Below are 11,981 nucleotides of genomic sequence, written 5' to 3'. Positions count from 1 at the left end.
TAACCAAAACCAGCCAATTAAAAACAGACCAGAAAAAAAAAGAGCTACTGTTTAGAAAAACTGTGCAGTGTGCTCCTCCCCCTCCCCAACCTTGTCTAGATTATCTGGAAATTTCTATACATATGTAGCAGTTTCTGTAGTTACTCAACCCATCATTGGACTTTCCCTACCTAATCATAACCACTACCTCATTTGCCTTCAAAGACCAAAACTTAGCATTAGGTCAATCGCATCTATTTCAAAAGAAGCCAAAAAAAAATTTTTTTTTGCAAAAAACGAAGTAGAAAGATACACATGTGTGACCTGCCACTGTTACTTGCTGTAGGGGTCCATTTTATTTGTGCTTATAATGACCCCAAAGGAATATTTTTCAGCATGTAGAACTTTTAACCGCTCCATTAACCAGATTAGTCAGTGCAGGAATTTCTCCTTTACCGCTGAGAGCAGATCTCGTTATAGTGATTGGGCTCACTTACTAATTGCTGGCTTTCTGGACTTGCCAAATGCATTTAAAGAAGGTGGTGTGTGGGTGGGGACTAGTATTTTCATCTTAGTAGATTTGATTGTGCTTAATGGCCTTTCCTAATAGGGCTGGCCCTGGTGCTTAAATACATGGCAAAAATAGCCATCCACAGAATGTTTCTGAGAGCTGGAAAGAGCCTAGGAGACCATCTGGGCCAATCCTATGCTGACCCACCGGAAGCTGAATCCGGGAAGTGCAGTAGTAGGCTGGTATGGAAGGAGCCCTCCCCAGGAAATGCAGGCTAGAGGCAGAGCACAGCCGCGGGGGAGGCCAGGCCCACACCCAGCTCTCCTGCCAGGATTCCACCACTGACACTATGGCTTTGCATCATCTATGTTACATGCTCTGTAATTTACCAAATATCTTTCTTTAAATCAACCCATGTTTTAAACTCCGTGTCTTTTTAACAGGTTTCTTGAAATAGAAAAGAACAGTTGCCACACATTTAAGGTAGCCCTACAAATAAAATGAATAATAATAATAACAAAATGAAGTGGCTAAAAAGGGAGATGCACAAATATTGGAATGTTACCGACACATAAAAACCTAACAAAGACTTTGTTTTTTACTCATCAGAAAGATGAAAGAGAAGAGGGCCTTTCTCACTGTGAAGCTGAATGTTATTTCATCCTTGAATGTTGAACACCTGTATCCATTTTCCCTAGCAGCCTGGGTTTACACAGCAGCCTGCGGCAAAGGACAGAACACGGGAGGTGGATGGATTGGGTCTGGAGGCCTGCTCGGCCACTTCCTCACATACAGCCTTGGGCAAGGAAAGGGACTGATGTGGTTTCCTCAACTGCAAAATCCCATGTGAGGGCCCTCCCACAGGGAGGCAATGGGGGCACCTATATTCATTTACGTTCCTATTTTGATTCCAACAGATGCAACTTCTGTGGGAACCACACTAAAAGGATCAAAAATTCCCTGTTTTGTTTTTCCTGCATGATTCCTAGTGGTCAAGGAAAGGCAGGAAAGTGCCTTGACTGCCACACCTGTCATTCTGGAATGATCTCTTCTAATGACATTACCCTTCCATTGATGTGCAAGGGTAGACAGAGGGTGGAGGCAACTTTCCAGAACTTTCCTGCACCCACACTTGTGTTAGAACTTATTTCACATTTAATACCCAGCAGCCCTCTCTTAACCATGGAGATCAAGGGCCCCAAATCTCTACAGGGAGAATTTATTTTTATTTTTTTACGATTGTGTATTTATTTGAGAGAGAGAGAGAAATCACAAGGGGCAGGGAGGGGCACAGGGAGAGGGAGAAGCAGACTCCCCACTGAGCAGGGAGCCCAAAGTGGGACTCGATCCCAGGACCCTGAGATAATGACCTGAGCTGAAGGTAGACACTTAGCCAACTGAGCTACCCAGGTGCCACTACAGGAAGAATTTACGAAGAAGGAACTTTTTTATGGAAAAAATAGGGAAAGGGGCCAAGGCAGAAATGATTTGGGGAAAATTTTTACAACCATTTCAATAAGACAGAACAACAGAATCAACACACCTTGTCACAGCAACATTAAGGATATTTATGACCTCTCTGTAACAGCACTGGGTACATGACTTTGTTGGTTCTGTCCACCAGTAAATTCTTTTTTGTAGGTATTGTGTAGACTACAAAGTGTTTCTTTTTTCCTTTCTCTTTATTTTGGAAAAACCCAGTAGTCATCCTGAGTAGGGGAAAACCCAATTCTCTCCGATAGTGTCTCCTTTACTTTTACACAGAACACTTCCCTTCTGGTGCTCCTGGTCACCAAAGATGTGGGGTTTTCCCCATGCCAGACAAGTCTGTGACATCAGTTGGGTGTCCTATGATCTAACTCAGTTCTGACTCTGTCTACCTAGAGATAGTGGAAACCTGCAAAGTCACAATGCAAATGGCCATTCACTGGGGCCCCTGGGACAACAGACCTTCTCACTCCCCTGAGGAGATGTTTCTCAAGCCCTGTCCTTAACACCCAAACTCAACAGTTTGGTCCCCCCTCTTCGAGAAGCCCAGCAGCATGGAGCCAGCAGAGATGCCGTTACTTCCCTCTGATGCTCTTGCTTCTTACTTTCTCCCTTCCTCCTCAAGGTATTTCTGGCATGTTCCACTCTCCTCAGACCTCAGGGCACCTACAGAAAACCAAACAAGAACCTGCCAGGTGGTTGCCTCTGGGGACAGGAACCAGGGTACAGGAGGCGGCAGGAGACTCACCATTCACTGTTAACTCTGGTTCTCATGGGAACTTCTCACACATGCATAAATTCCCTTCATTTAATAATGGTGACATGGTCTCGCACCCTGCCTACCCTATGCCAGGCGTGCTAAGCAACTAACCTGCTCTATCCCAGTAAGTCTCATGAGCTAGACAGGATTCTTAATTAGCCTCCTTTGGCAGAGGCATAAAGAAGGTAAACCAGTCGCCCAAGATTGTGTAGTTCAAGTCACCAGAGCCGGAAATGAATCCAGATTGGCTCCAAAATGCACGGACTTCGCCACCACGTACCACTACTTCTTGTTCACACAAAACTTCTTCAAAGAGCTGTCTCCACTTACTTTTGACCCACGTCCTAGCTCAGTGTAGACTGTCTTCTGTCCTAGTTAATCCATGAACTGGGTTCTCTCCAAGGTTACGATGACCTCCTTGTCATTGAGTCTCTTGAACCCATTCTAGTCCTCTTGTTTGACGTCTGAATAGCACTTGGCCCTGTTGGTTCTTCTTACAACAGGCTGTACCTTTAGATTCTGTGAAATACACCTTCCAAGTAATCTTCTTCTGTGTCTGTCGCCTTGGCAAACTCTCCCGGTCCCCATTCTCCTCCTTCTCCTCACAAGGATCTCTCCTGGGTTCACTTCTACCCCGCCCCCCGCCCAGTTCATGGTTCCTGGGCAATTGAATCCATTCCCATGACATCAAGTACCACTTACTTCCAGGCCCTCATCTCTGGCCCGATTCTCCTACTGTGTCGACTATTACCCATCAGGCTTTGGCTTGGATGTCCCAAAGAGGCCAAAAGTCCAGAAATACACATAGCACCTCATCAGCCACCACCAAAACCTACCCCCTTCCTCATGTTCTGACCCAGTGAAACAAATCAGACACTCAAGGGTTAGCTTTTTAATTGTTCTTTTAAATTTTGCTTCCAGTATTGTTAGCACACAGTGTTATATTTGTTTAAGGTGTACAATATGGTGATTCAACACTTCCATACATCACCCCCTGCTCATCACAACAAATGCCCTCCTTAATCCCCGTCACCTATTTCAGCCATCTCCCCACCCACCTCCCCTCTGGTAACCATCAGTGTGTTCTCTATAGTTATGGAGCCTGTTTTTTGGTTTGCCTCTCTCTCTCTCTGTTTCCCCTTTGCTTGTTTGTTTTATTTCTTAAATTCCACATGAGTGAGATCATATGGTATTTGTCTTTCTCTGACCCCTGATTTCATGTAGTATTATACTCTCTAGCTCCCTCCATGTCATTGCAAATGGCAAGATTTCACTCTTCTTATGGTTGAATAATATTCCATTGTGTATGTGTACACACACACACACGCACACACATGCGCGCGCACACGCACACACACACATATATATCACATCTTCTTTATCCCTTCACCCCCAATTGTTGGACACTTGGGCTGCTTCCATATCTTGGCTATCATCAATAATGCTGCTATAAACATAGGGATGCATGTATCCCTCTGAATTAGTGTTTTTTAATTCTTTGGGTAAATATGTAGTAGTGTGATTACTGGATCATAGGGTAACTTTTTGAGAAGCTTCTATACTCTTTTCCACAGTGGCTGCCCCAATTTTGTTGGCTGTTGCCCCACCAACAGTGCACAAATGTTCCTTTTTCCCCACATCCTAGCCAACACTTGTTGTTTCTTTGTGTTTTTGATTTTAGCCACTCTGACAGGTATGAGGTGATACTTCGTTGTAGTTTTCACTTACATTTCCTTGATGATGAGTGACGTTGAGCATCTTCTCATGTGTCTGTTGGCCATCTGGATATCTTCTTTGCAGAAATGTCTGTTCATGTCTTCTGCGCATTTTAATCAGATTACTTGATTTGGGGGTGTTGAGTTGTATAAGTTCTTTATATGTTTTGGATACTAAGCCTTTATCAGATATGTCATTTGCAAATATTTTCTCCCATTCTGTAGGTTGTCTTTTAGTTTTGTTAATTGTTGCCTTCACTGCGCAGAAGTCTTAATTTTGATATAGTCCCAATAGTTTATTTTTGCTTTCATTTCCTTTGCGTCAGGAGACCTATCTAGAAAAATGTTGGTATGGCTGACGTCAGAGAAGTTCCTGCTTGTGCTCTCTTCAAGGATTTTTATGGTTTTGGATCTCCATTTAGGGCTTTAATCCATTTTGACTTTATTTTTATGTATGGTGTAAGAAGGTGGTCCAGTTTCATTCTTTTGCATGGCTGTCCAGTTTTCCCAACACCGTTTGTTGAAGAGACTGTCTTTTTCCCACTGCATATTTTTGCCTCATGTGTTGGAGATTAATTGGCCATATAATCATGGGTTTGTTTCTGAGCTTTCTATCCTGTTCTATTGATCTATGTGTCTGTTTTTGTGCCAGTAACATACTGTCTTGATCACTACAGCTTTGTAGTATAACTTGAAGTCTGGAATTGTGATGCCTCCAGCCTTGTTTCTCTTTTTCAAGATTGTTTTGGTTATTCGGGGTCTTTCGTGATTCCATACACATTTTAGGATTGTTTGTTCTAGTTCTGTGAAAAATGCTGTTGCTATTTTGACAGGAATTGCATTAAATCTGTAGATTGTTTTGGGTAGTATAAACATTTTAACAATATTTGTTCTTCTAATCCATGAGCATGGGATATCTTTCCATTTGTTTGTGTTGTCTTCAATTTCTTCATTAATGTTTTATAGTGTTCAGAGTACCATTCTTTTACCTCCTTGGTTAAGTTTATTCCTAGGTATTTTATTTTATTTTACTTTATTTTATTGGTGCAACTGTAAATGGGGTTGCTTTCTTGAGTTCTCTTTTTGTTGCTTCATTATCAGTGTATAGAAATACAATGGATTTCTGTGCATTGATTTTGTATCCTGTGACCTTACTAAATTCTAGTAGTTTTTTGGTGGAGTACTTAGGGTTTTCTATATATAGTATCATGTCATCTGCAAATAGTGAAAGTTTTACTTCTTCCTTACCAATTTGGATTATTCCTTTTTCTTGTCTGATTGCTGTGGCTAGGACTTCCAGTACTGTGTTGAATAAAAGTGGTAAGAGTGGACATCCTGGTCTTGTTCCTGACCTTAGGGGAAAAGCTTTCTGTTTTTCCCCATTGTATATGATGTTAGCTGTGGGTTTTTCATATATGTATGGCCTTTATTATATTGAGGTATGTTCCCTCTAAACCTACTTTGTTGAGGTTTGGTTTTTTTTTTTTTTAAGATTTTATTTATTTATCTGAGAGGGAGAGAATGAGAGATAGAGAGCATGAGAGGGAAGAGGGTCAGAGGGAGAAGCAGACCCCCTGCTGAGCAGGGACCCCCCCCCCTCCCGATGTGGGACTCGATCCCGGGACTCCAGGATCATGACCTGAGCCCAAGGCAGTCGCTTAACCAACTGAGCCACCCAGGCGCCCTTGTTGAGGGTTTTTATCATGAATGGATGTCAGGCTTTGTCAAATGTTTTTTCTGTATCTATTGAAGTGATCATATGGTTTTTATCCTTTGTCTTATTGATGTGATGTGTCACATTGACTGATTTGCAAATAGTGGACCACCTTGCAACCTGGGAATAAAGCCCACTTGAGCGTGGTGAATGATTCTTTTTAATGTATTGTTGGATTCGGTTTGCTAATATTTTATTGAGGAGCTTTGCACTTATATTTATCAGAGATATTGGCCTATAGTTCTCTTTTTTGTATTGTCTTTATCTGGTTTTAGTATCAGGGTAATGCTGGCCTCATAGAATCAATTTGGAGAGTTAGTTTTTCTTTAGGGGGGTGTAGCAGAGGGGCTGGCAAACAGGCAGATGCGTGTACCACCCGAAGAAGGCAGCTTCCATCCAGCCACAATGCTGACCACTGTCAGGCACAAATGTGGCCCCATATTGCCAGGCTTTTGGCCTTTTAGAGGAAATCCAGAGACCAGCACTATCACATGGAATGTTGGCCAGGATTTCAAATATTTTGAAAGCACAGCAATGGCCAATCTCAACCTCCTCTGACCAGATGCAGTCCACAGGCTGCCAAGTTATACCTCTGCCTGCCCACTCTCCTGAGGTGAGTGTGCTCTATCCCACGGATACAAGGATCATTTCTGGCCAACTCCCACATCTCTGGCCTGACTGTTCTCTTCAGTTCGAGACCCACAAATCCAGCCTCCCCTACAAGCACCTCGTGCTCGACACATCCAACACTGCAGTGAACCGGAAGACAGGGCACTAGAAATTACCCCATCTGGACAACGGAGAGAAAATAGACAGGAAAACAAATGAAGAGAGGCTCAGAGACTTATGGGACCATAACAAGAGATCTAACATCGGATCATGGAGTCCCAGAGGGAGACGAGGAGAAAAGACAGTGGGGTGGACAAGGCTAAAGGAAAGAAAGAGAGACAACACTGAATGCTAACAAGGATGCTGAGAAACTGGATCTCTCACACATTCTGGATGGGCATGTGAAATGGCATGGCCACTCTGGAACACATTGCATCTTAAACAACATGCAATTTCCATATGGCCCAGAAATTACCGTCCCGGGAAATGAAGACTCACGTTCACATAAAAACCTCTACATGAGTGCCGAAAGCAGCTTTATTTGTGAGAGCCCAAAGGGGTAATGACCCAAAAGTCTCTCAACGAACCGTGTGGTTTATCCACATCCTAGAATGCTACACACAACCACCCGGAAATGTTAAATAAAAACAGTGAATCCTAAAAGGTCATATACTGTTGATTCAAGTCATAAAAAGTTCTCGAAATGAGAAAATTCTGGAAACAGAGAACAAATTAGCACCTGGCAAGGGTTATGAAGGAAATGGGGGTGGGCTACAAAAGCGCAACACAATGTTCTGGAACGTTCTGCATCTTGACTGTATCAATGTCAATATCCTGGTTGTGATACTGTCCTACAGTTTCCCAAGATGTTACCATTGGGGGAAAGTGGGTAAAGGACACACAGCATTTCTCTGTATTATTTGTTACCAACTGCATGTGAATCTACCAGTATCTCAAAATAAGTTTACTTAGGAAAAAAAAAAAAAGCCAGATACACAATAGCACAGTCTCAATCTCTTAACTCCCGGTTTCCCAACCTGCTGACTGTACACCACGCTCTCATTTATGCTGGTAACCGAGCAAGCAAATCTTCAAACTCTGTTACCACCATTTCTAGGGAGGCTCTGTGACAACTTCAGCAAAATCTGTCCTCCAAACTCTCACACTGTCTATTTAAAGTTTTGGAATGTTGGAGCTGGAAAAAACCGAAAAAACAGCAGCATCCAAGGTAGACTGGTGGGCTCTGGGCCCTCTTGACCCGTATCATCAGATCCCCAATTGCCCCGCCTTGAAGAAATTGCCATCCAAGTAAATACAATGTACTTAGCAGGGCCAGCTTGAAGGCCCGCCCCCAGCTCCCTGCCCCAGGGCTGCTGCCTCTAGACGCGTCTAGACACGTCCTGCACGGATGTTGTACACTGCCCCTTGGAGAAGTCATGTAGCTACCCCTTCTCTGTCCCGGGCCTGGTGAACTGCTTGAGGCCAGAGAGCTGGCTGAGCCACAGGGAGGCACTTAAAACTCATAGCTTCTCAAAGGCTATTGTTTTACTTCTTAAGTTAGATCACAGGCTCTAAGCAGCCTGGGCCCCCTGCACTCACACAATGTGACATTGAGATACCAGTTTCTGGAGGACAGCAGTTCTTTTCAACATTGCTATGGTGTAAAGTTATTTGTGAAAGAAGGAAAGGCACAAAGGCCAGCTGAGGTCAGTGTGAGCTCGGGACATTTGTCACACTCCTTGGGGACACAGGTATTGTAGTAACCAGGCTACAGGTGGGGAGATTAAGGCCCACAGGAAGGAGAAGCTAGAACAGGTGATCTGGACTACACTCCCTCCACTACAGGAGGGGAGATTAAGGCCCACAGGAAGGAGGAGCTAGAACAGGTGATCTGGACTCTAAGTCCAGGGCTGGCTCCTGTACCCCCACAGGCTACATTGCTAGTTGTACCGGACACTGTTCAGACCTGCCCCTGGCCTGTGTAGATGCCCCGGAGATTTCGTTTGGGGGCCCACCTCCTGGGACCTGGGGACGGTTGCTGGGTTGGAAGTAGAGGGACAAGGCCTACATCAGTCTGCCTCTACCCTACCTCCTGGGGAGCTGTGCACCCCACCCCAGCTTTTTATGTGTGTGTCTGACCATGTGTGTCTCTCTGGGGGGGGGTGAATATGTCTGTGTATGAGTGTGTGCGTGTGTGCGTGCACGCGATATGAGTGTCTGCCCATATGTGCATGTCATGTTTGTATGCTTGGAGAGGTCTATGGGTGTCTGTGTGCATGAGTGTGTCACTCTGCGTTCCTTTCTATGTATGTCTATGTGGGTTTGTGTCTCTGTGGATGTCGCCTGTCTTCTTTGTGTATTAAGTATGTATGCGTTTGTGTGTCTGTGCGTGTGGTATGTTGTTTGTGCATCCCCATGTGTCCATGCGTGTGTATCTGTGGGGACGTGTATGCATGCCTGCATGTGTGGTGTGTGTCCCTGTGAACATGTAGCATCTGCATGTGTGTTTTCTGTGTCTGTACGTGTAGTATCTGGGTGTGGGTCTGGGCACGCATGTGGTCCGTGTGCGTTTGCAGTCTGTATGTGTGGTGTGCGTTTGTGTCCTTACGTGGGTCTGTGTGCGCGAGGTGTGTTGCGCGTGAGTGTGGCGAGTCCTCCCGCGCTGACACTCCGGTAAGCCGCCTGGGTTCCAGGCCTCGTGACGGTCCCCGGGCCGCCACCCCGGGGCGCGGCCTCCCACGAGGTCGGGCGGGGAGGAGCGCGTGGCCGGGTCCGCGGGCTGTGCCCCCGGCTCCTCCCCGCGGGCCGGGCACACGTGGGCCCCGGGCGCCGCCTCTCCGCACCGCCCGCCTGTCCCGCGCGTCCCCACCCACCTCGGGCCGCCCCCGCCGCCGAGCCGGCCCGGGGATAAAGTGGCAGCGCAGACGCCGCGCCCTGTCGCCACGGAGCCGGCGGCGCGCAGCTTGGCCCGGCACCCGCCCGCCGCAGACGAGGACCCGCGGCGCTCGGGGAACGCGACAGCGGCGCTCGTGGCCCCGGTAACTGCCTCCCGGCCCCCGCCCCAGCCAGCAAGTGCCGTCCCCAGGGGTGGGGAGCAGCCTCGGGGGTCCCCCGCGCGTTCGGCGTGGGCTCCCGCGCCCCCTGGTGCGCGCGCGTGTGTGCGCGCGTGTCTGTGTGGTGCGCGTGTCTGTGTGTGCGCGTGTGTGCGCGCGCCCTCCCCTGCTCCCTCGCACCAGCCCCCAAACCAACTTGTCCCCGTCAACTCCATCTTCCTGGTCCCCGCCGTCCCCGTGCACACGCCAGGCGAAGTCTCCTGGTTTTTCCTGTGGCTTTCCCAGTGACAGCTGCAGAGCTCCATTCCCTGCGCTGTCGGAGACAGGCAGCAAGCAAAGTTTGTCAGGAGCCTCGGGGGTGACTTTGCCTCGGGGACCCGCATTTGTGCGTGTGCGAGGTGCCTCGGTGTGCGCGGAGCTAGTTTCCCAGTTTCCCGGGGCTCGCGAGCCCCTCTCGTCCCCGAACCCCTCCATCGGTTTGTGTAAGGAAAGTAATGACCTAAACTAGTAGCGGGGCATCGCAGGCGCCTGTTCCCCCGCCCCTGGGGAAGGAGGGGAGCCCCGGAGAGCTTGTCAGTGCTAGCTGGTAACAGGCTCCCTGGCTCCGCACCCCTAAAGCCCGAAAGGCAGGCTCTGGGGGCAGGGCGTGGGGTAGGGGACAGGGGCTCGGGAGCTGCTTGAATGCTGCCCTGTGACGGCCGAGATGAGGGAACAGCCCTTATTTGCCTGGCTCTGATCCTTCATGCTGTGGTGGTTGTGGAATGCAAAAACCAGGACATGATGGAAACAGGTTTGTCATGGAACCTTTGGAATTTCAGACAGGAGGAATTAATTGGAGTATCATCCACCTCATTATTGTGCCCCTTTGAAACTTCCTTGGGGATTTTAAGATAGATGGGTCTTCTTGCAGCTGGGTCTTTATACCCACAGAGCTGACTATAATTTCCACTTGATTACAGCTAAAATAGTCTTTAAGATGAAGTTTCCTGAAATGATTTAAAATAAACACAGATGGGAAGGGGGAAAAAGCTGTAATGAGGCACTTAAAAAATAAAGTGAGCATTTTCTTAAGAACAAATGGGATTTTTCAGTCTCGGAGAGATTGCAAGAAATATATGGGTTTTTAAAAATCTTTGAAATGGAGGGTGTTTTTTTTTAACTGCTTAAAAATTATTACTGACACCAAACAAGGCTTTTCTCTCCATCTCTATGTGTTTTGCCATATTTCTGACTTTGGAATATGTCCTCTTTTCTTTCAAGGACTTGCAGATCCTTTCAGAATGCCAGAGGAAAGTTCTCCCAGGCAGACCCCGCAGAGCGTTCCATACCAGGACCTGCCTCACCTGGTCAATGCCGACGGACAGTACCTCTTCTGCAGGTACTGGAAACCGACAGGCACACCCAAGTAAGTCTGCCCCAGAGTGCTGCCCCAGATGCACATGGGCACATTCTCACCTGCCTCTCCTCCTTCTTCATGTAGCATCTCATCTGGGGCCACTTTCTTCATGACCTACTTCACATCAGGCACAGCAGTGCTAACAAAGCTGAGCTTTATACTTGATCTTTTTTTTTTTTTAATTAAGAAGCAGGAGTTCTATTTTCATTATAACAACCAGGATACGGATTCTACCGTATGGCAGTGTTCAAAAATTCCACATGACTTTATTTTTTGTACTGAAATTGATTTCCTGTGGTACAAGCATTCCTTTAAAAACCAAACCCAACAACTCCAGAAAGCCACCTAAGCAGATAAGAAAATCAAAATATATCAATACAGTAGTCTTCGTTCTCTTTCCTGCTTGATTATGAGCTTCAGAGGTATCATACGTGTACAACTAGGAAGAAAGGGGCCTGGGTATTTCCTTCTGATTTCTTGCCAGCTCAATTACTTTGTACGTTTTCCATTAAGAATTTGTCTTGCTATTAGAAACAGGCGTTGGGACTATACACCATCAGACAGCTGGTCTCCGGCTGCTCCCCTCCTCTTGTACAAAACAAGGAAAACCCTGCTTGTTTGTGTTATCCAGGGAAAGAAATTATTTGTGGTAACCAATTGGCCTGGTGACAGGTGAGCATCTTCTGTCCCATGGACATTTTACCTGCCTCGAAGGCCTCTGGTCTCCTAGGGGACATGGTCTAATGTGGATTATGT

At 46.6% G+C, this 11,981-nt stretch overlaps 1 protein-coding gene across 1 annotated transcript in view; it reads left to right on the top strand.

Annotated features, from left to right (window-relative positions):
• The first annotated feature begins 9,707 nt into the window (after positions 1-9,707).
• The window catches only part of MGLL (monoglyceride lipase), a 109,075-nt gene continuing 106,801 nt past the window's right edge, over positions 9,708-11,981 (top strand). Inside the window, exons 1-2 of the mRNA XM_028101814.2 lie at positions 9,708-9,814; positions 11,090-11,234. Of these exons, the coding sequence (XP_027957615.1) occupies positions 11,110-11,234 (125 nt within the window). The 5' untranslated portion in view covers positions 9,708-9,814; positions 11,090-11,109. The remainder of the gene's footprint in view (positions 9,815-11,089; positions 11,235-11,981) is intronic.

The sequence above is a fragment of the Eumetopias jubatus genome, unplaced genomic scaffold, assembly GCF_037043125.1.
Source record: "Eumetopias jubatus isolate StellerSeaLion01/CBP00866 unplaced genomic scaffold, mEumJub1_p1.0 scaffold_1, whole genome shotgun sequence".
In the NCBI taxonomy this organism is placed as follows: Eukaryota; Metazoa; Chordata; class Mammalia; order Carnivora; family Otariidae; genus Eumetopias; species Eumetopias jubatus.
Note: the sequence above shows the minus strand (reverse complement) of the source record. Positions and strands in the feature narration are given on the sequence as shown.